The sequence below is a fragment of the Phascolarctos cinereus genome, unplaced genomic scaffold, assembly GCF_003287225.1.
Source record: "Phascolarctos cinereus isolate Bilbo 61053 unplaced genomic scaffold, phaCin_HiC Scaffold_3;HRSCAF=262, whole genome shotgun sequence".
Taxonomy (NCBI): domain Eukaryota; kingdom Metazoa; phylum Chordata; class Mammalia; order Diprotodontia; family Phascolarctidae; genus Phascolarctos; species Phascolarctos cinereus.
The window spans coordinates 45,480,242-45,505,219 of NW_027555736.1; the positions used below are offsets into that span (position 1 = coordinate 45,480,242).

General features: G+C 48.0%; 1 protein-coding gene across 1 annotated transcript in view; it reads right to left on the reverse strand.

The window, feature by feature from the left end:
• Positions 1 to 905: 905 nt before the first annotated feature.
• The window catches only part of HCN4 (hyperpolarization activated cyclic nucleotide gated potassium channel 4), a 120,714-nt gene continuing 96,641 nt past the window's right edge, over positions 906 to 24,978 (reverse strand). The window contains 6 exon segments of the mRNA XM_078150795.1: positions 906 to 2,482; positions 2,909 to 3,073; positions 4,278 to 4,518; positions 4,776 to 4,922; positions 11,100 to 11,318; positions 22,103 to 22,264. Of these exon segments, the coding sequence (XP_078006921.1) occupies positions 1,035 to 2,482; positions 2,909 to 3,073; positions 4,278 to 4,518; positions 4,776 to 4,922; positions 11,100 to 11,318; positions 22,103 to 22,264 (2,382 nt within the window). The 3' untranslated portion in view covers positions 906 to 1,034.

Sequence of the window (24,978 nt, forward strand, 5' to 3'; positions counted from 1 at the left end):
CCTGGGGAGTCACTGGCAGAGCTGGTATTGACACCCAGGTTTTCTGACTCCCCAGAGAGTGGGCTTTCCATTACATGATGTGGAGGGTGGGAGGGGGTTAGGGCTAGGTAGGAGGACCCTGCTGAGATGTCGGTGGAGGTAACTCTACTCTATCCCAGCTGGAGGAGTCCGTGCCCTGAGGCTGAGAAAGGATGCTGTCCTGGGGCTGTCAGCTCTGGGGAAGGAAGGGCTGTACAAAGCTGGGCATGGGGGCCTGGAGGCCCTATGTACACTATGGCCTGGGCTGCCAGGCACTGTTGGGTTAAAACTACAGCAAGTGTCTGTTTTTGTCAGTATCTACATGGCTATACAGGGCGCTATGTGGCTATACATGTACACTTCATACATACATACATATACATATCTATAGCTCATTAGGTTCATGGTAGAAAATTGCTAGGCAGGTCAACCCTGGCCCCAGCTCCAATTGGAGCTCCCCCCTCCCCAACTCCATCAGACCCTTCCTCATGGGAAGAGGGAGGGGCAGAGGTTGGGGTTAAGGTTGGGTAGGGGATGGGACACTCTTCAGCCTGTGGAGCTCAGGTCCCTCGGATCAGGGGCCACAGAAACCCACTAGTCTAAAACAAGGAAGGGGGGGTGCATCTTCTCAAGGAAACCCTTTCCCGTGGCCATTCCTACCCCCAGCCCCATCTGGCTCCCCAGGACATATCCGACTTCCCCCCATACCTCAGCACTCCCTCTGGGGCTCTCAGCCCTTCCCTCCCCCCTTTCCTCAAGTGGTAAAATAATTTATAAAAGCAAGCGACCCCCAAATCTATAGCTCTAGGAATGCCTGGTGCTTTCCTGTCCTGGGCTGTTTTGTGAGTGTGTATGTGTGTGTGGTGTGTGTGTGTGTGTGTTGTGTGTGTGTGTGTGTGTGTGTATGGGGGGTTGTTATAATTATTATTGTTATTGTTATTTCCTAATCACAGTTAAACCTGAAGAAAGAAAGAAGGGAAAAATAAAAGGTCAGGGGCAAGAGTAAGAGCCCAAGTTCATAGGTTAGAAGGCAGTTTGGAGCGGACAGGTGGCTCTGGGGCACCCACCAGCCCTGTAGATTCTCGGCCCCGGGGGGCGGCAGTCAGGGAGGGTCCCCCTGTAGAGGCAGCTTCAGCCCCAAACAATGGCGGGGGTGGCGGCAAAGAACCTGAGGACGTCTGCCGAGGCAAGGTGACCCTCTGGGCCGGGCCTGTGCCAAAGGGCCTTCCGAGGGGTCCAAAACCCCCGCCCCCACCCCGGAAAGGCGGGAAGGCAGCCACAGACTCCCCTGAGGAGTGAGGGGAGCCCCGGAGCAGCGTCTGAGCCCCATCCTGAGGGAGGGCTGGTTGAGAGGCTGAGATGAGCTTGAGGTCCTGTGTGAGGCGGCCTGGGGCGAGAGGGGGGGTGCCCCGGCGCTGGGGGATCTGTGGCGGGGGACTGGAGGCAGGGGGCAGAAGCAGGGAGCTGTGGGAACCTGATGCCCGGGGTGGGGCACATTGAAAAGTTCTCCCTGGGCCTGGGCTCTGACTGGGAGGGCTGAGGCCTCGGGGTGTGAAGGCCATAGAGGACACCCCCCCGGAGACCCCCATGGCAAATGGCAGCCTCTCTGGCTGCATTGATGACGTCCCTAATGCACTTGGTGGGACAGAGGCTGGGGAAGAGGCTCCAGGGGGTTGAACCAGCTGACCCGGGCTAGAAGATGGGGAGCCCGAAGAGGTTGGAGGTGGCAAGAAATGTTCTAGGAGCCCCAGGCCCCCTGCAGCCCCAGCCAACGGCTGCACTTGGGTGCCTGGGGGGGACCGGGTGCGGCTGGGGAGTGGGGTGAGCAATGGGGAATCAGAGGAGGAGAGGGAGCCGCCTGAAGCCTTCTGGAAGTGGCCAAAGCCAGTGGTGGCTGGAGTGGTGGGTGCCACTGAGGCGGTCTCAAGCGGGGAGCCACCGGCTCCTGGAGGTGGTGGTCCAGGACCAGCAGGCGGAGAGCTAGCTGAAGAGAAGGGGCCTAGCCCGGCCGGGGCTGAGAAGCCAGCCAACTGCTGGATGTGGAAGGAGGACGAGGAGGGCGTGTCCAGCTGGGATGGGGTGCTGGCTGGAGAGCCCAGCGCAGAGGGGATCAGGGAGTGGAGACGTTTCAGGTGCCTTGGAGTCTGTCCAGGACCCAGTGAGCCCAGCCCAGAGCCGGTGCCAGTCGGGGGTCGGAAGATGGCGGCAGGGAGGCGGGGGTGGTGGGTGAGCGCAATGGCCACAGAGGTGGTAGCAGCAGCTGCCTGCAGGGGAGCCTGGATCAGGGGGGTCCAGATGACTGGAGTGGGCGTGGAGGCTGCAGCGGACTGGACGTGGTGTGCACAATGTGCCATTTCTCGGTCATGTTGCACAATCTGTTGGATGATCTCATTCTCCTGGTAGTTAAAGACTCCTGAGTTGAGGTCGTGTTGGACTTTGTGCAGAAGGATGGAGTTTTTCTTGCCTGGAGGGAGTGGAAGAAGGGAAGGATGGACGATGGAAATCAGTCAACAAGCATAGATTATGCGTCCACTATGAGCCAGCTACCGTGTGGGGAACTGGGTATACAAAGGCCAAGGTGACCATCCTGCCCTTAGGAGTTTTCACTTGATCGGGTGAGAGGGCATAGATGTACAGGGCATACACAAAAGAGGGGCCGGGTGATTTGGGGGTGGAGGAGGAGAGAGCTGAGATTCAGAAAAGGATAAGAGGAATCATAGACAAACGCTCCATGTTGGGAACTGGCAAAGCCAGGCTCTGGATGCCCTCCTGGCACGTGACCTGGAGCAAGTCCTCACCTCTGTCTGAGTCTTAATTCTTCCCTCTATAAAAGGAGAGTCGGTTGTACCATCCCCACCCATAACAGGACTCCCCTGCCCCCACCACTCACCAATGCGGTCCAACCGGTCCAAGGCCACAGTCTCAAAGGCCCGGCGCATCATGGGATATTCCTCCAGAACCTCATTGAAGTTGTCCACTGACAGGGAATACAAGCGGCAGTAGGTGTCAGCGCGGACACTGGCCGTGCGCCGTCCTCGGGTCAGCAGGCATATCTCTACGGGCAGACACAAGACAAAAGATGATGGAGACCTCGGGCTCAGGGGTGTGTGTCCTTCAGCAGTTCCAATTTGGGACAACCTTAAAATGAAGCCTTGGTTATAGTTCTGGTTTTTAAGAACTCTGATTAACGCAATGACCAAGCAAATGACAATTGTTGGAGGGGCTGTGGAAAACCAGGCACATCAGTGTACAGTTGGTGGAGTTGTGGATTAGAGCAGTTTTCCCCAAAGGCAATTTGTAACCATGCCTAGAAAGTTATTACATGGTACATCCGCTTTGGCCCAGCAATACCACCACTATGTAAATGTCTCAAAGGGCTCAAAGAAAGAGGAAAATGACCCATGTGTACAAAAATATGTACATTTGCTCTTTTGGAACTGGCAAAGACCTGAAATCTAGGAAGGTACCCGTCAGTTGCGGACTGGCTGAACAAAGTATATGAATATATGAATTATGTGAATTTGATGAAATACTATGGTGCTGTAAAAATAATGAGGAAGATGATTTTAGAGAAACCTGGGAAGATTTGTATGAATTGATGCAGGGTGAAATGAGCAGAACCAGAACAATTTATATTATACCAACAACATTATAAAGACAAACAACTTTGAGAGACTTAAGAACTGGGAGCAGAGCAATGAGCAACTATGATTCCAGAGGACCCATGATGAAGCAGGCTGCCTATCTCCTGAAGGATGATAGTTCAGACTCCTGGGTGCAGAATGTATTTTCAGTCATGGCCAATGCAGGAATTCTTTTTGGTTTGACGTATTTGTTACAAGAGTTATGCTTTTCTTTTCCTTATTCAGTGAATAGTGATGAAGTGGAAGGGAGAGAAAATTAATATTTGTTGATTGAAAAATGCAATTTAGTTAAAATATTCTTAAAGTAGGAAGTGTTAGTATTAATACTGTCTGACCCAGATGATCAGCACTGCCCCCCACCTTCCATTTCTGCTCTCTGACCCTGCCTGAATGTGGCCCTTGCTACTCTGACTCTCCCTATTCTGGGCTGCAGCCAAAGTCCCAGCTGCCTCTTTCTCCCCATTCCACCCCCACCTCCAAGGGTTATCCACCTCCAAGCCCATAGAGCACCTTCTAGTGGCCCAGAGAAGAGCGTAAGGGGGTTACTCTTCTAGCCCAGGCCTTGGCAGGCTAGAGCCCTACGTTGGGGGTGGGGGAGGCAGAGCCTAATCTTACCTCCAAAGTAGGAGCCATCCGCCAGCTTGGTTTCTTTGTTACCCTTGGTGAGGACGCTGACCACACCGTGCTGAATGAAGTACATCTTTTTTCCGATGGTGCCTTCTCGGATGATGTAGTCACCAGGCTGGAAAACCTCGAAGCGCAGTTTCGTCAGCATTGACGTCACAAAGTTGGGGTCTGCATTGGCAAACAGGGGCATCGAGGCCACCAGCTTCCGGCAGTTAAAGTTGATGATCTCCTGGAGTTCAGCCAACCAGGGCCAAGGCGAGGAGTAAAGGGCAGGAATGGAGAAGGGTGAGAATAAGTAGAGAATGGGCCAGGGCAACACCAGGAAAGATGAGGTAGAGGAAGATGAAAGAAAGTGAGGGAAAAAGGAAGAAGGAAATAAATTAGGGTCCAGCGTGAAGGCAGAGTCTAATAATATTAGGGTTTCCTAGCCTTGCCCCACCCCCACCTGATGGAGGGTGTAGGTAGGTGAGTGGGGCTCCTGCTCACCTCCCGAAGTGGCTCACTCAGCTCTCCCAGGATGCTTTCCTCATCAAACATCTTGCCCTGGTAACGGTGCTCGTAGTAGTCATGGATGCGCTGCCGCGTGTCTGGGGGCAGTTTGTGGAAGGACATGTACTGTTCCACCTGCTTGTACTGGACAGGAGAGAGAAGGGGTGGAGGTCACAGGGTAGGCCAAGGGAGAGAAGGGAGAGGAAGGCCCCCTCAGCCCTCTCCTGAGGAGAACGTTAGTGGGATAGGGCAGTAGTATGGTGGCAAGAGTCCCCTCCTGAGTCCCAACCCTGAGACCCGAGTTCAAATTCCAATACGGTCTTTTTATTTATGTGACCTTCAGCAAGTTACATCCTTTATCTGAGCCTTGTTTTCCTCACTTGTAGAATAAGAAAAAGATGGCTTGCCTCTGTGATTCCCAGATCTCTTCCAAGCTCTGAGCTCTAGGTTCCTAATCTAATTGAGAGAATCAGAGCACGTGGATTCGGGAATGAAAGGGTGCCAGTGGTCAAGGGCCATCATGCTCCACCCAAGAGCAGGGAAGCCCAGGCCAAGGAAGACAATAAGTAGATAAGAAAGAAAATGGAAACCGCACTTGGGAGAGGATCTCCTTGATGTCCTTCCAGCTGAGAGCCTCGTCTTTTCACACGAGCTCCCAAGGCAAAGCCCCATAGATGCCCCTAGGGCCATCGAACCCAGGACATTCTGATCCCAACATCAGACCAGGTCATGAATGTGCAATTGGGGTCTGTTAATTACTAGTTTGCTTAATTCATTCACTCATTCATTCATTCATCAAGCATTGAATGGGTTAGGCGCTGGGGATACAAACCCTGAAACCTCAACAGTCCCGGCCTTTAGGGAGCTTACATTCCCTTAAGGACAAGGAGAGAAATAATGAAAAATATGTGAGACAAAAGCAGGGTGCTTTTCAGGGAGTTGGGGTTGGGCTGGAGAGGGGGCCTCAGCAATCCTAGACCGATCTCTTAAAAGGGGTGGCTTTGGAGTTCTCTGAGGCAGACATGAGAGCTAGTTACGCCAAGGCGGGACATGGTGCAAAGTGAGGATCAAACATGGCTGGTGGCAAGGAATGTGTTTGGGAAGGTCATTTGAAGCCAAACTGTGAAGGGCTCTAAGGGCAAAGCAGAGAAATCTGTATTTTGTCCTAAAAGTCTGGACTGATGTAATACCCTCATTACTTCTTGCACAGTAGAATTAATTATGATCATTATAACAGCAACAAGCATTTTTGTTGCTGGCATCAGGAACATAGGCCATAAATTCAGAGTTAGAAGGGACATTGTAACTCATCTACTCCAACTCATTTGTTTTATAGCTGACAATGAGGTTGAGACAGGAGAAGTGACTTATCCAAGGTCACACAGTGGTCGGTGGCCAATCCTGCCCTCCCTGCACCACACCATAATTCTGTACCATGAATCCCAGCCATGAGTGTTACAAGGCTCTTATTACTGAGATAAAAAGCCCCTGGCAACGTGACAGGGACTTTATCCCATCCAGCGGTCCTGCCCTCTATGTCCATTTGATGAGGAGTTGGTCCAGGCTGGACATAAGCAGAAGGAATTAGTGTCATACGTCTCAAGACTGGCTTTTCTCTTCTGGGTTTGTCTGTGAGAACGCAGTACATGTATGTATATAAACATGTATCATGTGAATGCTACATAGATGTGTGTGTATTTGAGGGCTGTGTGTCTGTGTGTGAGGAAAGCAAGTGAGGCATATGTGAGGAAGATAAGTCCCCACGTGTGTGGGTATAAACACCCTCCTTCACAGACGGCTAGCACCAGACTGTTTGCTCTCTGGATTCCCACAGCCATGTGTTCTTAGAGCTAAGAAGGCCAAGGTCATGGGTATGAGCCACATTTGGGGTAAATGATGTCACACAGAGAAAAGCTGTGATGCTGTTGGCCAGCCCCAGGCAGACCCTTGATCCTGACCAAAGAATGAACTCTGATTCCAGCCTCAGGCTGACCTAGTCCCCAGCTGCAGCAGCAAAGCAGTCTCTAGCCCAGCCACATACTAACCCTAAATCCTCCAGACAGCTCCATGCCTAGTTCTAATCCTAGGCTGATCCCTATCTAGGAGTGTGCTGGTAAATGTTTAACTATCAGATATGGAAGGGAGGGGGAGAAATGTACACACAACATACCCATAAGTGTTATTTACATCTTCATCACTTTCTTAATCAACAAAACAATGAACCGACTCAATTGGTGCATTTGCTGTTTTCTGAGGTGTAAATGCTGACACTGAAAATTTAACAATCAGCTCTTAGAGTTGACTCCACACAGCCCTGCCCTAACAGTGACCACAGACTGAGCCTTGATCTCAACCCCATCCGATGGCTTTCTAACCCTAGTCACAGAAGAATCCTTAGACCTAATCTCATCCTGAGTCATAACTTTGCCCACAGTCTGACTGCCCCCTTAATTCTTCCACAGACTGACTCCAATTTTGATCAAACAATGATCCCTAATCCTGACCACAGATTGATTCCCTAATACCAGTCACAGACTGACCTATTCCCCAGTGAGGTAATAAGTTGTTTCTTTTAACAGACACTTTGCTGAAGGCTGGTTAGGGCCCTCTCTCTGCCCTCTTCTATAATCCTAATGGCCTGCACACTGTCAGACGATATATACACCCCTTTCACAGACAGGTAAAATAGTGCTGAGGCTGGTCTGAACCAAGAGGAAGCAATAGGGAGTTGGAGGTAGGGGAAAAGGAGTGGGAGGGAGCAGAAAGCCTAGTTGGTCCCTGGTCATTTCTCAGTCCTTGTGGCCAGATGGGGCAAAGGAGCTGTCAACATCTATTCCTTTGGGTCCAAGTAGCTGAACAAGTAGCTGCCAAGGGGTTCAACCCAAGATGTCTTAGAAAAAAAAATACAGACATAGCTGTGTGACCCTGGGCAAGTCTCTTAACTCCAATTGCCTAGAAATAAAATTTTTTTAAAAATTAAAAAAAAAATATGGGCAGTGAGAGGGTCAGTGCTAGGGAGTAGGTCCTAGATTAAGTTGTACCAAGACAGCCAGTGGGCTTAGCACTGAGACAGGTGTGGGTCAGGTCAGGCAGGAAGGTGTTAAAGAAGAGAACGGAAGGGAATAATATTTATATGGAGGCTACTGTGTGCCAAGCACTAGGAGGAAAAGACCCAGAGGTCCTCTGCCCCCTACAAACCTCCTCTCTAGCCAAGGTCCAGAGGGCCTCCAGATGACCCCACTGAGGGTCAACCCACCGAGGGCCTACCAGATGACCCCATCCTCAGCCCACTGAGGGCCTACTGGACCTAATCAAATTCTACTCTTCCAGGAAGCCTTCCCTAACCATCTGCATCCACAGCGGTCTCTCCCTTCTCTGAATTCTTTCTGTCTCCTGGAAACGTAGCTGAGCCGAGAGGTATGCACACAGTGGGACTTTGTTTATGCCCTAGCCCTCCGTCAAAGCTTTCCACCCTTTCTATAACAGCAGGAGCCTCAGCTCCCATTCAGTCTTTGGCTGGGGCAGGTCAAGGTTAGGCTAGGGGAAGGTGAGGGAGCTGAGTAATAATTTTCCATGAATATTAATGCAGCCATCACCAGGGCAGACAAAGTCACCTGGGCCTCTGGAGAGGCAGGCGTGGCTGAGAATGAGGGCCAGAGCTCACTGGGTAGGGATTTCTGCCAGTCTAGCTGTTACTGAGGCTGCAGCTTTCCATTGGCCCCAATCCCTCTACTCTGAGAGGGGGCATCTCTAGCACTGGGCATCCTAGGGAGAGAGGGGATGGGTACCCATCATGAACCTCATCTATGTCTATGTATAAAGGACTCTGACATGTATGCACATGGCCCTCCATGTTTGAGGTTCTCTACAACTTGGCTCTAACCTAGTTTTCAGCCTTGGAGTCAGTGTGGTACAAAGGAGCATGGGATTTGAAGGCAAAGGACCTGAGTTTCAGTCCTGGCTCAGTGACGTACAGCCTGTGTGACTTTAGACACATCACTTAACCACTCTGGGGGTGTTTCTTCATCTGTGACATGAGAGGTTTGGACTTGACCTCTAATGTCTCTTCCATCTCTATGTCTCTGATCCCCTATTACTTTCAGGGTCAGCTAAAAAGTTCTCTGTTTGGAATTCAAGCCCTTCACAATCACATCTCTTCCAATATTCCCAATATCTTTACTCCCCTCCACGAACCCCACCATCTAGCAACACTGATCTTGCTGTTCCTCCCACAAGACCCTCTGCTTCCCAACGCTTTGTGTTTCCACTGTCCCCCATGCCTGCAATGCTCTTCCTCCTCATCTTACCCTCTTAGCTTTCTCGGCTTCCTTCAAAGCTCAGTTTAAATAGATCCGATTCAGGCCGCCTTTCCTGGTCAGCCCTCCCCTGCCGTTACCCCCCCATCTATTGTGTGTCTGTCTTGTTCTTCAGAGCTGTGTGCCTGTTGTCACCTGTTAGAGTGTAAGCCCTTTGAGGGCAGCTCCTTTGTAACACCAGTGCTTAGCGCAGGACCCGCCACATAGTAGGCACTTAGTAAATGCTGGGTCCCTGACTCTCCAGTCTCTGATCTGTTTTTCTTTACATATTCTCTGATCAGTTAAACCATGCACGCCCTTGCTTATATACCTGAAATGCCCTCTCTCCACTATGACCTTTAGGATTCCAACCCACCCTTCAAAGCCCAGCCCCAATGCCACTTTGTACAGGAAGCCTTCCCCACCCCCTCCCCACCTCCCAACCTGCTGATGAACTTGGTCCTTTCAGACCTTACTCTGTTTGTATCTATCAATCCAGTGCCCCCTTTCCAGCACTATCTCAGCCCATGTGGATCTCCACCATGTCCTTTCTGCACACGGGAACTGTCACCTCTCTACCTCTGCTATTCCTTCTTATCATATATACATACATATACATATATATATGTGTGTATGTATATCTTACCCTGTATTATAGCTCCAGGCATCTCTGTCACATCTCCCCGTTAGACTATAAGCTCTATGAAGGCAATGTCTATATCTTGGTTACACATTAAGTACTTAGTTGATGTTACAGGTGTGCCATGTGGGGTATCATGGGAGATCCCTGAGGCCACCAAATCCAGTAGACCATGCCCTCACACTGTCTGGGGCTCGACTTCTTACAGTCACTCAGGCTTAAAAGTCCCCCTGGACCTCTCCCTCTCCCTCATCTCTACATTCAGTCAGTCACCAGGTCCTGATTTCTTCTTCAGAACATCCCTTGGGTCCATTTCTCTTTCTACATCCCCTCCCACCACATACCACCCTAGAACAGCATCACTTCCCCCATGTCCACCTTGTGGCAAGAGTTGGGGCTGGGTCAGTCTGGGGAGGGGATCAGGACTCAGTTTATATAACCCTGGGTCCCCCGCCTTCAGGTTTCCTTTACCCCTCCAACCCATTATTCACATGATGTCAGGCCAATCCGTGCCACAGCGCTTACCTAATTCATTCTCCTAATCTCCTTTTGCCTTCAGAACAAAGTCCAGACTTCTTGGTTTGGAATTCTGAGTCCCCCACAATTCCATTCTACCTGTACAGCATTATGTTAGACTCAGCCCATGTGGATCTCCACTATGTCCTTTTCACATATGGGAACTGTTACCTCTATGTCCTTAAGCCTTTCATGCCCTCTCTCCTCCCCTCCACTTTCTCACACCCTGCCCATCCTTCCAGGCACAGCTCACTCCTCTCCTCTTCTGACATCCTATAGCAGAATCCTGTCTGCATTTGTCCTGTGCTGCTCACTAATTGTTTGCTGTGTGTGCCTATCGGTCTCCCAATTAGACTGTGAGCTCCCTCAAGGTGACTCTTTCATAGCACCTGGGGCATGGAGGTTCAGTAAACACTTATTGGGGAACTGACTCCTTCTGTCCCATCCCAGGAGAAGGTCAATGGACAGGTTACCCCAGATTTTCCCTAGACTGCCTTGGGTACCATGTACCAAGGAATCCTGCTGGTATTAGAAGTAAGTCAACACCACTCACACCAAGAAGCAGTGGGTCATGACAGATCCCATGGTCATCATTAAGAACACTAGTCTTGGATTCAGGACACCCAGGATAAAGCCCCAGGTCCCTGTTTACTAGCAATCACCTCTCTGACTCTTGGGTTCCTTCCCCATCTGTAAAAACAGGGCTAACCTCCATTATTTCACAAGGTAGTGGTAGTGGTGGTGAGAAAACCACTTTGTAGATTGTAAAGCATTACTAGGAGGTGAGCTGTTAACGTCATTATCTTGCCAGTCACTCAAAGGCTAACCCAGAGAGCCCTTGCTGAGCCCAGGAGCCCCTTTTGGACATACCTTCTCCTGGTACTGGCGCCGTGAAGAGTCCAGCGACTGGATGAGGGCTGTAGCATGGCCGATGAACATGGCATAGCAGGTGGCACCCACGATCATGCTAAGCATGGTGAGCCAGACATCCGACATGCCCATTGGTGCCTGCTTCCCATAACCTATACAGAGCATGTGGCTCATGGCCTTGAACAAGGCATAGGAGTACTGCTTTCCCCACGAGTCATTCTGGAGACAGACAGACAGACACGCATTATCTTCCACTCCTACAGAACAAGGCACCTGGTTTAGGGTTGAAATAACAAAGCCCAAAGCAAAGGAAAGACCGTGGAAAACCTCCCAGAGAAGACTCATATGAACTGATGCCGAAGGAAGGAAGGACAATTCACACGTTAACCCCTAGAATGAAAAGAAAAGCACAGCTGTGGAAGATTTCAGAACTTGGCTTGGCGTTGAGCAACTGAGACTTCCGAAGCCTGAAAGGAGCTCATGCCTCTCTCCTCTCTATGGAAAGGTGGGGGGCTATGGGTGCTTCCTCCTGAACGACGCCGACCCTCTCATGGCATCTTCCAGCCACAAGCTTCGTCCGACCAAAGCTACAATCTCCATTTGCCTCCCCACCTTCAAGGCTTTCATTTATGGTTATTCCTTACACATCACGGGGGTTTGGGGCACGGCACCCCGGTGATCTGGAAAACCCATATAAAATTGTTTGGCCCTCTCTTTGAACCAGAGAAGTCTGAATTATTATGGTACTGAAAGATAAAATATGTTGATATTATACAACACTATACATTTATTTTGTGTACTTCTGAGTTTCTAAACTCTTTCTGTGCTGCATGTTGTTTCAGGCTTCTACAAAACTCTCAGAAAATTCCCATTTAATTTCTTATGCCGACCCACAATATATTGAAACCACGATGGGGAAGGGATAATTGTACTTTGTTAATTACGGCCACTCTGTGCCTGTGTTCCCTGGGAAAATCTCTTGGCTGAGACTGAACCCAGCTGGATTGAATATCTTCCCTCGTGAGTCAGAAGTACCCTGTCAGATATGGCCAGTGGGCTGATTTGTTTACTACATCATAGATAGACTGGGAGAGTTCTGTTATGTGGGGAAGGGGTGGGGAATGGGGGGGCAATTAAACAGGAGAAGTCATTGGAAAGTGACAATTATGTTTTCAAAAATCAGTAAAAACTTAAAAAAATCTCAAATTCTCAAATGACAACAGAGACAGTTATCCTTCAAAGGGCCAAGAGTAGGGACAGGAGTTGGAGGAGGGAAGGGAAAGGGTTAAGTGTCTTAAGAACCATGTGGTTTGCTGTGTAATGATGGCAACAGCAAGCGATTTCTGTTCCGTCCCAGCCCATGCAGGCCAGGCTGTTGGAGTGAGGTCATATGCCTGGTAAGAGGCAAAGCTCAATCTGTCCGAGTTAGAAACATAAAATAATGGGGACAATCCCATGACTTATTTTTGCACTTTGATGCCCCCAAATTGTCTGTTTCCCAGTAGAGGCTTCCATCTCAGACTTGACCAGGCAGAAGCAGGGCTGACATCTGGGCCGTTCTCTCTGTAAAGACAGCCCCCACCCCCCTCACTGGTTAGATTCCTAATGAAGGCTATTGACCTTCTCTCCTCCCTCAGTGACTAGGGGTTTGCCTAATATTTCTCTGAACTTTGTGGCATAGAACACTATCAAGAAGACTTGGGTTCGAATCTCACTTCAGACCCTTACTCACCGAATGCCCTTGGAAACTTAATATCTCAGCCTCAGTTTCCTCTTTGGCAAAATGGAGTGGGCTAATGAGAGGGTTAATGATAGGCTGGGGATCATTACATCACAAAGTTCCCCTTGCAAATTTATCAGGTCTATTTGAATATCTATAAGTCATCAATATCAATTAGGTTGCATGCCAGGAAATCGACCTTTTAAGCACCCTTCTACAAACTGAAATCCGTTGAGTCTCATTGTTAGATCAGAGCCACGGCCCAGGGAAGGAGGGGCCTCGAGGTCATCTGGCCCCTCTCTCTGTAGCCTGAACTCCTCATGGAACAACTCCTTAAGACATCCTGCTGCTTGGTTAGACACTTCTAGTTGTGAAGAGATTTTTACTTCAGCCAGAATCTGCCTCTCTGTGATTTCAATCAATTAGTTAATCAATCGACATACATTTAATAAGCACTTACTGTGTGCCAGATGAAAAAGGAAACAATTCTTACTTGTAAGCTTACAATGTGGGAGCCTAGAAGAGGGGGGTGGTATGGAGGCACAGCAAGGACATTTAAAGGCATGCAGAATAAATATAAAGAGAATAAATGTAACATATAGGTAGTTAGGGAGGGAGGCCACTAGCAGCTTCGAGGAGAGGGGAGGAGGACTCATTAAAGGCTTCCTGTAGAATGCGGTACCTGAGTTGTGTCTTGAAGAAGAGAGGACTCTGTGAGGTAGAGGTGAACAGGGAGTACCCAAGTTCAAATCCAGCTTCAGACACTTATTAGCTGTGATCCTGGGCAAGTCACTTAACTTCTGTTTGCCTCAGTTTCCTCAACTGTAAAATGGGGATAATAATAGTATCCCAGAGTTGTTGCGAAGCTCAGATGAGAATATTTGCAAAGCACTTAGAAGGGTGGCTGACAGACGAAGAAGCTGAGGCAGGAGGAGGTTAAGTGACGTGCCCAGGGTCACACAGCTAGCAAGTGTCTGGGGTAGGATTTGAACTCAGACCTTCCTGAGCCCAGGTCCAACACTTTACCCACTGTGCCATCTAGCTGCCATATGTTTGTAAATGCTTAGCACAGTGCCTGGTACATAGCAGATGCTTAATAAATGCATCTTTTCTTTCTTCTAGGTACTTCTGGAGGCACTTGCTAAACAAAGTCATAAAATAGTTTCTATAACAATTCTTCAGATACTTAAAGGGCGATACTTTGGCCCATCCTCATATGGCATGTTCTCCAGTCCCTCCACCATCCTAGTTACTACCCTTTTCTGGACATGGTTTTTCAGTATCCCCTCTAACACTTGGTGTCTTGAACTGAACACAATATTCTGTACATTTTCTGGCAGGACTATTACCTCCCACGTTCTTGACTTTGTGCCTAACTGCATTAACACAGTCTGAGGTCATGCTTCTTCTAGTGGCCATATCTCATGATTGACTCCAATAAGCTTGTGGTCCACTAGAACCCCTAGGTCTTTCTCACGTGAACTGCTTTCTCAACCCATTTTCCCCATCCATGTGTAGCCCTATTAAATTTCATATTGTTTTCTTTAGCCCACTCACTGTCCTAGCACATCTAGATCTGTTTAGATATCAATTCTATCATGTAATGGACTAGCTATTCCTTCTAGATTCCTACCTTATACACATTTGCTAAGAATCCTCTTAAGTCATTTATTAAAATATTGAACAGAACTGGGGTGAAATACAGAGCCTTGAGGCACTCCACTAGAGACTTCCCTACAAGTTGACAATAATCCTTCAGTCAACCTTCTTTGGGTCTGGTCATTTAGCCAGTTCTGATTAGCATCCAGTCCAGGTCTTCCCATCTTGTCCACAGGGATACCATGATAAATCTGTCAAGTCTTACTAAGATGCAGGTATGCTCCATGGCATTCCCTGGGTGGATATATATTGTCTTCAGAAGGCAGCAACGTCGAGTCGGGTGTGATTTGCTCTCGATCAGTCTCTGGCACTTTTCTGGAGTTGAAGTCAAGCACATTGACCTATACTTTGAACTATCTACCTCCTAAAAACTGGACCAGGTAGTGAGGTGGAACACTGGGCTTGGAGTCAGGTAGACTCACCTTCCTGAGTTCAAATCTGGCCTCAGATACTTAATCGCTGTGATACCCTGGGCAAGTCACTTTACCTTGTTTGCCTCAGTTTCCTCATCTGTAAAATGCACTGGAAAGGGAAATGGCAAACCCCTCCAGTATCTTTGGCAAGAAAATGCCAAAATGGGGTCAGAGAGAGTCAGATACTGGAATGACTGAACAATAAAAACTGTAACAATATTTGCCTTTCTCCAGTCTTCAGGCACCTCTCCTACTTCCCACAATCCCTCAAATATCACTGCCAGAAATTCAGCGCTAAGATTCACAGATATTTTGGTGACTAAGGATTAACTTTGTCCAGGTCTAAGGACTAGGTATTCTTTCTTCTCTTCCCCTTTCTTATCTCTTATTTTATTTCCTTGAAAACCTTCAGTCTCTTCCCATCTTTACTAGCCTGAAAATTAGAGAAAACAACAGAAAAACAACAGAAAAAAGAGAAACAACAGAAGATTTCATCATTCTACTTTTTCTCTGTTGTCAGGAAGGAGGTGTTTTTTTGCCTTCAATCAAAACAAAGTGACGTTTATTATCTTTAGCATTTATGACAAGCATGTCCTCATAATGGGTTCGAGCCGGGCAGTTTTCTTATAGGACCTTAAATCTTTTCTGTAGTCACCCTCCATCTATCTGCCTGTCTTCCACTGCTGGGACTGTCCTTTAAACATATGAGTTTATGAACGAGCTCTCTGCACAGCTCTAAGGGTCTTCCTGTTTTCTTCCTTATTAGAATCAGTTGTGTGACTGCATAATGGAAATGACGTTCTTGGAAAGCTCCCTTTCCTCTAGAGCCAATTTAGTTCAATCCAAATCAATAACCATTTACTAAGTGCCTACTGTGGGTGAGTCACTTGGCTAGGCACTGGGAATGCAGAGACAAAAATCAATGAAAAACAGTCCCTCCCCTCTAGTGGCTTACATTCTACTGGACGCAACATGTAAACAGAGAACATAAAATCAAAGTAATGTGACGATGCAGAGAACATTAATGACTAGGGGAATCTAGGGAGGTCTCCAGGAGGAGATGGCCCCTGAGCTAAGTCATGGAAGAGGCAAAGGATCCTAGGTGCTGAAGGTAAGGAAGGAGGGTCCATTCCACCAACCATGGCAGACAGGCCAACTGGCCTTTTATAACCCAGGTCATCGGAATCTGACCTCTCTTAGCTCAGAACTATGAAATCCACTCTCTCAAAGTCTAAGGTATTCAGGATGCTCCCTTTGTTATCACAAGCTCACTCTAATATCCCACGGTCACAGCCTCCCAAGGTTCCTGTCATTTCTGTTTTGCCAACCAATTTGTCCTCATTGGTCACGATCAGTCCAAGAATAGAAGTTCCCCCACTTTGTTTTCTCTGTTTTCTAAGGGATGACATTATCAGCAAAGCAAATCAAAAATTTGTCAGCTGTATCTGCTTTACAGATATTGGGAAAGTCAAAGTACTGCTGCCTCTCCCCAAGCCTCTGGTCCCCTCACTGCACACGCAACTATATTTTGCCGCATCAGCTTTGTGATCTGTTAGGAACTCTTTATCCAACTCTTCCATTCATCTGGAGGTGTGCAGTTGCCCTCACCATAACATGGCCTGTGTTTATTTCTCCTTTGACTCTTACTGAAATGCTCCTTACCAGGCATTTTACCTCCAGATCCTGTCTCGCCCCTCAGACTTATAGATTTCCATATAGTGAATATCTAGTTGACATTCAATTAGAATTTGATTCAAGGGTTGCCGTGGCCAAAGAATTCATCAACGAGTGTCTGGCCCTATGCTGATGAGCCAGAGGAGGAGGGAGAGGAGAGTCAACTGACATTATATGGTACTTTCCACAATCTCAAGTTTCTTCTTGGAGAAAGGGCCATATTTTTTAACATCAGCAGTCTTCCAGTGATGCTCTGTGGCTACAAGTCACAAAGCACAACAGTCTCTGAAGAACTAAAATTGTATGTGATTCTGAGGCCCATGGCGAGATCAGGCTACAGCGGGTTACTTAATGAAGAATTCCTTAAGAGAAGCGGCATTCAGGATAGCAGCAGAGAGATGTAGGAACAGAAAAGAAGGTAGAGGGGGCAGCTAGGTGGCGCAGTGGATAGAGCACCGGCCCTGGATTCAGAAGAACCTGAGTTCAAATCTGGCCTCAAACACATAACACTTACTAGCTGTGTGACCCTGAGCAAGTCACTTAACCCCATTGCCTACCCCCCCAAAAAAAGAAAGAAAAAAAGAAAAGAAAAGAAGGTAGGCCAGTCATGTTATAGAGAGGAATGAATGATGGACAGCTCATAGGCTCTGTTGGTATCTAAGAGTAGCCTCCTCCCACCCCTTACCCTCCTTGCTCAGCTGGCATTGCAGGTAAGCAAATCAAAGCCTGGATTGGGATTATTTCCAGGCATGTGTGATGGAGGAGCCTTTCCCCCAACACTTCAGAGCATTTGCAATATTTCCTGCCTGTTTTCAATCTAATACGTGGGGGGCTTCTTTCGGCCATGTGTGAGTGACTGAAGCTCTAGTACAATGGGATAACAGTCTTCTGGTGGTCCAAAGAGCCTGGATGTCTAATGATACAGAAGGTTGAATTGGACCTAAACATGCACACGAAAGGACTATCTCCTGCTCTTCCCTCTGGTGTTTTCCAACAAGGAAGATTTGTGAGCTGCTGGCTGGGAGAAGGGCAGCGGCAAGCTAGATTTGCCCACCCGGCTACCATGTTCCTGTGAAGGCACAGTTCCTATTTCTTCTCTGCTTATTCTTTTCTGATCATAGGGCAGTATTCTGAGGTAGATTTAAGTTGAAGAGCCATCAGAGATCGCTGCAATGGCCAGAGTCATCAGTGAAGGTCATTGGAGCCAGTAGCAATAATAGCCACGGATGGAGAAGGGCCAGTGAAGTAGCTGAGTGATCTGCTTGGCCCAGCCCAGGTAGGGGAGACACTGCATCCTGGAAGGAGCTGGCTCTGCTGAGAAAAGGAGCAACTCACGGGTCATGAATCGCCCGTGGTGGAAGTCATGCTAAAGGACTCTCACAGCCAGGAATTGTGGGGTACCCTTTCTAAATGTGTGCCTTCTTATCTTTGTACTTCAAGGTTGTCCCCACTGTCCTCTGGGACCCGTCCATTGCCACAGCTCTGCCCTCAGTTTTAGCTGACCAAGGCTCACTGGCACCTGTGATGCCACATTTAACTCGGCGTGCCAAGATCTCTCATTTGCTGTATTAATGGTGGTTAATCTGTACAGGATCCCAGGAAACAGCTTCCAAAAAGGCAGAAGAGAAACCTGTCCCCTCACTCGGCTCCCACCCTCTTCTTCCTTTTGTGCCTCATACCACATGATGTGCTTCCTTTATGGGAGCTGTATGGGAACACTATTCTGGCCATTGTGCATCATCTTCGGCCTTTTAGCTCAGTATATTAATGAGGCAACGGTGTTGGTGTCTGATTTGCATGGGAGTCCTTTGCTTTAACACAGAGATTCTTCTCCCCAGCTAAAAGCTGACTCCTCTTTTTTTTTTTTTTGCTTTTTGGTGAAGCAATTGGGATTAAGTGACTTGCCCAGGGTCACACAGCTAATAAATGTTATGTGTCTGAAACTGGGTTTGAACTCAAGTCCTCCTGACTCCAAGACCAGAGCTCTATCCATTGTGCCTCCTAGCTGCCCCCAAAGGCTGACTCTTAACTTGGGCCACAGACTGACCCCTAGCCCCAGACACAGAGCTACTGATCCCTAATTCTGAGCACACACTGATCCCCAATCCCAGTCTGACTTATCCTCAGATCTTGGCTCTGCTATTTACTATCACCTCTTTTCTGGGTCTCAGTTTCCTCCCCTGTATGGATGAGTTATACTAGCTGACCTCGAAGGTTTCTTCCGGCTCTAACACTAGGACCCTGTGATGTCCAACTCTACCCTAGCTCTGGACACAGACTGATTCCTAATCTTGGCCCCGGAGCAGCCCATCATCATAGCCAAACATCTTATCTTCCTTCTTGCAGGTCTCTGGAGGTGACACCTCCTCCATGAAGACTTCCTTCACCATCCCATTTGCTGGTATCCCTTCCCACCTCAAACCACCTTGCATTTCCTTATCTGTGTGCCCCTCACGGTTAAAATGTAAGCTCTTTGAGGGCAGAGGCTCTTCGTTTTTGTCTTTGCATCTATGGTGTCCAGCACAGTCCCCGTCACATAGTAGATGCTTAATAAATGTTTATTGAATTTGAATAAATGCAGTATCTTGGTTATAGAGAGGACAAAGTGAAGGAGTGCAGATAACTCTAAGCCCATTACCACTACTGAAAGCTCAGGTCTCTGGGGATAAATATATAAGCCCTATCTCTATGTACAAAGGATGTGAGCGACATTCTTAGGATGATAATGCCATAGGCTGACAGGATGCTTTGTCTCTCACGGACATAAACCATCTCTCTGTTTGATTGAAGGCAGCTTGGGTTAGAGAAAATAGATCTCCTTGTGGAGTCAGAGGCCCTGGGTTCAAATCCTGCCTCTAATGGTTACTACATAGGTGACCTTGGCCAAGTTCCTTATCCTTCCTGGACCTCAGTAAAATGAAGGGCGTTGACCTCTGAAGTCCCTTTCTGCTGTACATCAAGGATCTTATTATTGGGCTTTCTACTTGGTTGAAGGAGGGAGGGGTAGAATGTGTGCCCATTTGATAAGCAGGGAAACTGAGGCCAAGAGAGGGTGGTGAGAAGCCACTTGGCCAGGCCATTTAAGTGGCCTGACCTGAGGAAAGGAGCTAGATCTCCCAGCCATGAGAGCTGGCAGGGCGAAGTCTTTGGGGCTATGCCACCAGACAGACAGGTGGTATTAGGCTGCCAGGGTGGGCTGCTCCCAGTCCCAACCAGGCTGAGCCAACTCCTGGTCTTCTAGGGCTAGCTGCTCCCTTTCTTAATTGCCAGAGCCTCGAGGGGATTGAAGGGAAATTCAATTCATATGTTTCTGATTCATTTACACTTAGCTCATCAAAAGGCTGTTTTGTAAGGAGACTGTTTGATGCTGAATATGCCTCCCGTCTTTTCCTTGGTCTTTCAAAGGTTTTTCTCCTCCCCCTTGGAACAGGGGATTTGCCTTTAGACCAAATCAGAGACTGTGGAAAGTGGAATTTAGCAAGTGGAATTAAATTTTCCCTGGTGGTGAAGCAAGGTTTGGGGGGGGTGGTTCATGGTCTCCCCATTTTATTCACACTTAGACGTCATGATCTGAAGCCCCTCGAGGCTCAGAAAGGATGGAGTTTGCAGGTCAGATCACCAAGCTCCCAGGAACCCTGCAGGAAGTCCATGGTCTGGGGAATACTCACAATTTGTGTTTTTATTTTTTCTGGTAAAATTTATATTACATGGTTTTGTCAAAGTAGCGCTTATCTGTACTAAGAAGCTGAGTGACTAAGCTCAGAACACTGGACCAGAAACTTTCTCGGGTTCTGGTCCAGGCTGCAGTCTTAGACAAACTATGTAATCTTTCTAAAGCCTCACTTATCTCCCCTGTAAAATGGGGCTAATAAATATTCCAGCTCCCTCTAGGACAAGGTCCCTTTAGAAGCCTGGTGAGGCCTATGGACTCTTTCTCCAAATAATACATTTAAATGCTTAAAATAAAACACAAAAGATTACAAAGGAAACAAGTTATTTTGAAATAGCTACCAAAAATATTTTAAAAAACAAGTTGATGGAGCCCAGGTCAACATTCCTAGCTCTAAGGGGTTCTACGAGAATCAAGCAAAATGTTGAATGTGAAAAAACATGAAATCTTTCCAGTGGGGCCAGAACAAGCATGGAGTGAACACGGCTTTGTCCCATCAGTGGATAGGATGCTTCCTCACCATGGCAACTGCCATCTTTGCACTTAGCCTTGGGGTCCCAAGTCCTGCTGCTCAATGCTACCTCCCAAGTTGACACCCCCCTAAGGGTCCTTTCGTCCCTTTGGGTTTTCTCCAGGCAAGGGCAGAGAATAAACCCTTCCCCCCAGTTGATGACACCTACAATCCCACTATTCGCTGCCCTGTAGCTGCCTGAGGTGTCCTAATTCCTAGTTATGGCTCTGCTTTGCCAGCATATTATTATCAGCCTGGGATGTCAGGCTCATGTGTCTTGGGAGTGGGGCTGTCAACCCAGGGAGTGTCTGGGCCAGACCTTGTCTGCCAACATGGACATCAAATGAAGATGTGGCCTGTATGGGGCCAGATTAGGATTCTAGACTCCCCAGTGAGGAGACCCAGAGAAAGGAAGAGCTGAAGTCGTAGAGTACATAACACTAAGAACTCTGGATTCTGAGTGAGGAAATCGTGCTGCCACAGGCTTACTGGGTGACCTTGAACAAGGTACTCATCCGTGGCAAGCCTCGGTTTCTTCACTGATTGAGAAGCCAGACAACGTGCAAAGGAAGAGCACTAGGATGTTGAAGGATCTTTATCCAGGTCCTATGAGGAATAGGTGAAGCACCTGGGGGGGTTTTATTTTGGAAAAGAGAAGACTGGAAGGGGGCTTGAGCTAAGCATTTTAGGGAATATAGAAGACAGATTAGATTTAATCTGCTTGGCCCTAGAAGGAAGTACCAAAGCAATAGGGGGAAATCACAAAGAGGCAATTCTCAGCTTGATGTCAGGTAAAGCTATGTAACAATTAGAGCAGAAAGGGGACAGACTACAGGTGACCCAACCCTCACTGAATGTCTTCAAACAGAGGCCAAGCCAAATGGCCACTTATTAGGGACAGTGTAATGTAATAAATGTTTATTGATTAGTTGATTCATTGATTATAATGGTTTTTTTTTTTCCTTTCCCAAAAGGCAGTTGAATGTCATGGTAGATAGAATGCCTGGACTTGGATTAAGGAAAGTAAAGTTCAAATCTTGCCTTGGACATTTCCTATCTGTGTGACTTTAGGCAAGTGACTTAACTTCTCAGCTTCGGTTTTTTCATCTGTAAAATGGGAATGATAATGGCACCTAACTCACAGGGTTGTTGTGAGGATCCAGTGGGATAGTGTATATAAAGCACTTTGCAAATCATAAATTTCTAGATAAATATTAGATTTTTTTTCAGGTATAGATTGGACTAGATGTTCCAATTCTAAAAAACCTCTGTGATCTAGTGATTCTGTGAGCCAGGTCACATCCCCAGGAAGAGGCCTCCAGCATGTTCTTTTGCTGGTGAAGGCCCTGGACTTACCACCATGCGGTTGAGGGATACCCAGCAGTCCCCGGGAAAGTCCTGCAGCATGGGCACCAGGAACTGGAGGCAGCCGTCCCAGTGACAAAGCAGAAGCATCATCCCAATGAGGTTCACGATCCGGACGACGGCGCTGGCCAGATCATAGGTCATGTGGAAGATCTGCCGGTGGGGCCACAAGAAGAGGGTTAAAGAGCAGCCTTGGAAAAGCCTAGCCTTGCCTGGTCAGGAAGGCTCCCCAACCTCTCTAAGTGTATCCACTACATTTGCATGTGATTTGCATTTATTTACATACATTCCAACACAGTAGGAAAAGTCTCTCTGCCAGGTCCCTGGGCTAAAGCTCTGGTCCCCTCTGAGCTCAGGTACTCCTCAAAGCCCTCCACACCCTCCCTCCATGTTCCCCCTTGCCCTATTTTGTGCCACCCTGCTCCTTCACATCTTGACTGCTGATACCCTTAGAGCTGCCCTCTCACCTACACGGCCCTAGGAAATCTCTCTAACAGTGAATAAGGATTTAACTGAGCCCTACTGGGTGCCTAGCCTTACCCTGAGGTACGTTTTGGCTGGAAGGGAGAAGAGGAAACAGTTCCTGCCCACTGGGAGCACTTAATGTCACCAAGGAGATCAGAATCACCCCAAAATGCCCTCATTCTACAGATGAAGAAACTGAATCACAGGGAGGTTAAGCACAGGCAAGAAGAATCAAAGACGGGATTTGAACCCAGATGCTGGTCTGAGATCTAGAGCAGGAGGGATCTATCCAATCCCTTCGTTTTGCAGGTGAAAAGGCAGACCCATAAAGGTGGAAAGTGTTAGGGTTCCTAGATCCAGACCTAGAAGAGACCTCAGAGGCCAGCCAGTTTTATACCTTTCTTTGTATCTCCAGCATTAACACAGTGCCTGGCACATAGTAGGTCCAACCCTATCATTTTACAGTTGAGGGCATGTTAAGGAACTTGCCCCAGATACACAAGTCATTTTAAGTCTGATCTCTCCAACTCCAGTCAATGCCCCACCACCTCTCCTCAAAGCCCAGGCTTGAAGATACCTGTCCCTTCCCCCTCCCCTGCCTTGAGGGAGCCAGTTCCCGCTCCCCCCACCCCCCCTACCCCCCACGGTCTCTAGGGCCAGTCACACAAGGACATATATTTGTTAGCAGCTGTGGTTGCTTCTCTAAAAATAACTCTTTGCCTTTGGGATGTTGTCAGAGGTGGCTGGGCGCTCTCCCAAGGCTAAATATACTGCAGCCCAGTTCTGCCCAGTGTGTAGACTGGGGGGGGGGGAGTGGCTTTGGGAGGGAGACAGGGAGCAGAGGTGGTGAAGCTGTCAGGACCTGGGAGTTATGGTCTCCAATTAAGAGTCCCCAGCCAGGATTCAATTCAATTAGAATTTACTGAGCATCTACAATGCCCCAGGCATTGTGCTAGGGCTGGGGATTCACAGATGAAAATCCACAGAGTCCTTGTTTTTAAAGAGTTTACAAATGAACAAGAAAATGAGACAGGTACACAGATAATTGAGACAAGATTAGCTCAATGAAAAGGGAGCTGAGCTTGCAGCTATAGGACCTGAATTTGAACCCTACCCCCGCCATTTAGTACCTGTGGGACTCTGGGCAAATCACTTCCCTTTTCTAGGCCTCAGTTTCCTCATCTGTAAAATTGGGGAGGGGTTGGAGTACAGGGCCTCTGAAGCCCTTTCTGGTGCTAGAGATCCTATGATCTGGGTTTGCCCCAGCTCTGCTCCTTCCTAGCTGGCTCAAAGTCAGAAGATCTAAGTGTGAGCCCTGCCTTTCCTATTTACTAGCTGTGTGACTTCCTGGAGTAACTCTGAAAGCATTTCCAGTTTCTGGGCTATAGTTTCCTCCCCTGTAAAATGGGGCAGGGGTAGGGGCGTGGGGGGTTGGGGGCTGCGGGGTGGGAGGTGGGGAGAGAGTTCTTAGTCTTCTTTGTGCCATAGACCATTTTGACATCTGATGAAGCCTATGGACCCTTTCTCCGAATAATATTTTTAAAATAAGTAAAGGAAATGCTAAACTTCAGTTAGAGGTGAAGAAAGACACAATTTTTCCCATCCAAATTTATGGATCCTTTGAAATCTATGCTGGGGGCCCAGGAATCCCAGTCAAGAGTCCCGGACCTAGATGGTCCCCTCCTCGCTCTCAGATTCCATCATTCCATGTTGCTGTGCAAATAGGGGTGCCGGGGGCAAGGGGAAGAGATAGATCATGCTTTTTCAACTTTTAAGGTTTTTCTCAATTTGTCTGCAAGTCACTGGTGAATTCACAGGAGCATGAGTCCCTTGGGAATCTAGAATGAAAATTAAGCCAAGTTCCTGCTTGTCAGAAGCTTTCAGTCTGGTTCAACACACAATTTAATTAGACATTTATTAAGTGCCTGCTGTGTGTGCAGGGCAGTGAGTTCTGATGTCAGATCCAGGAAGACCTGGGTTGAAATCCTATTTCTGATACTTACTTCCTATGTGACCACGACCAGTCACCTAGTGAACCCCAGGCAACCCCTCTAAGGAGAGAAATAGGAACTGGACCTATGGTTCCATTGGTGTAGGGAAGTAATAGATGTTTTGTGATCTGCTTATAAATGGGTTTTGATCTGCCCTGGTGGAGGAGATTCCACACCAAAGAAACCCTAAATTTTCCACAGGATCATAATTTTATAGATTTGTAGCTGATAGAAACGTCATTGACTCCAAAACCCCCAGCCTCTTTGTATAGATGAAGGAACTAATGACCAAAGAAAGGAAGTGTCTTGCCCAACATCAATCAGGCAGTCCCTGCCTTCAAGGAGGTCATGTTCTACTGGATTATGACATAGGAATATAGAGTCAGAGCTGGAAGAGATCTTAGAGGCCAC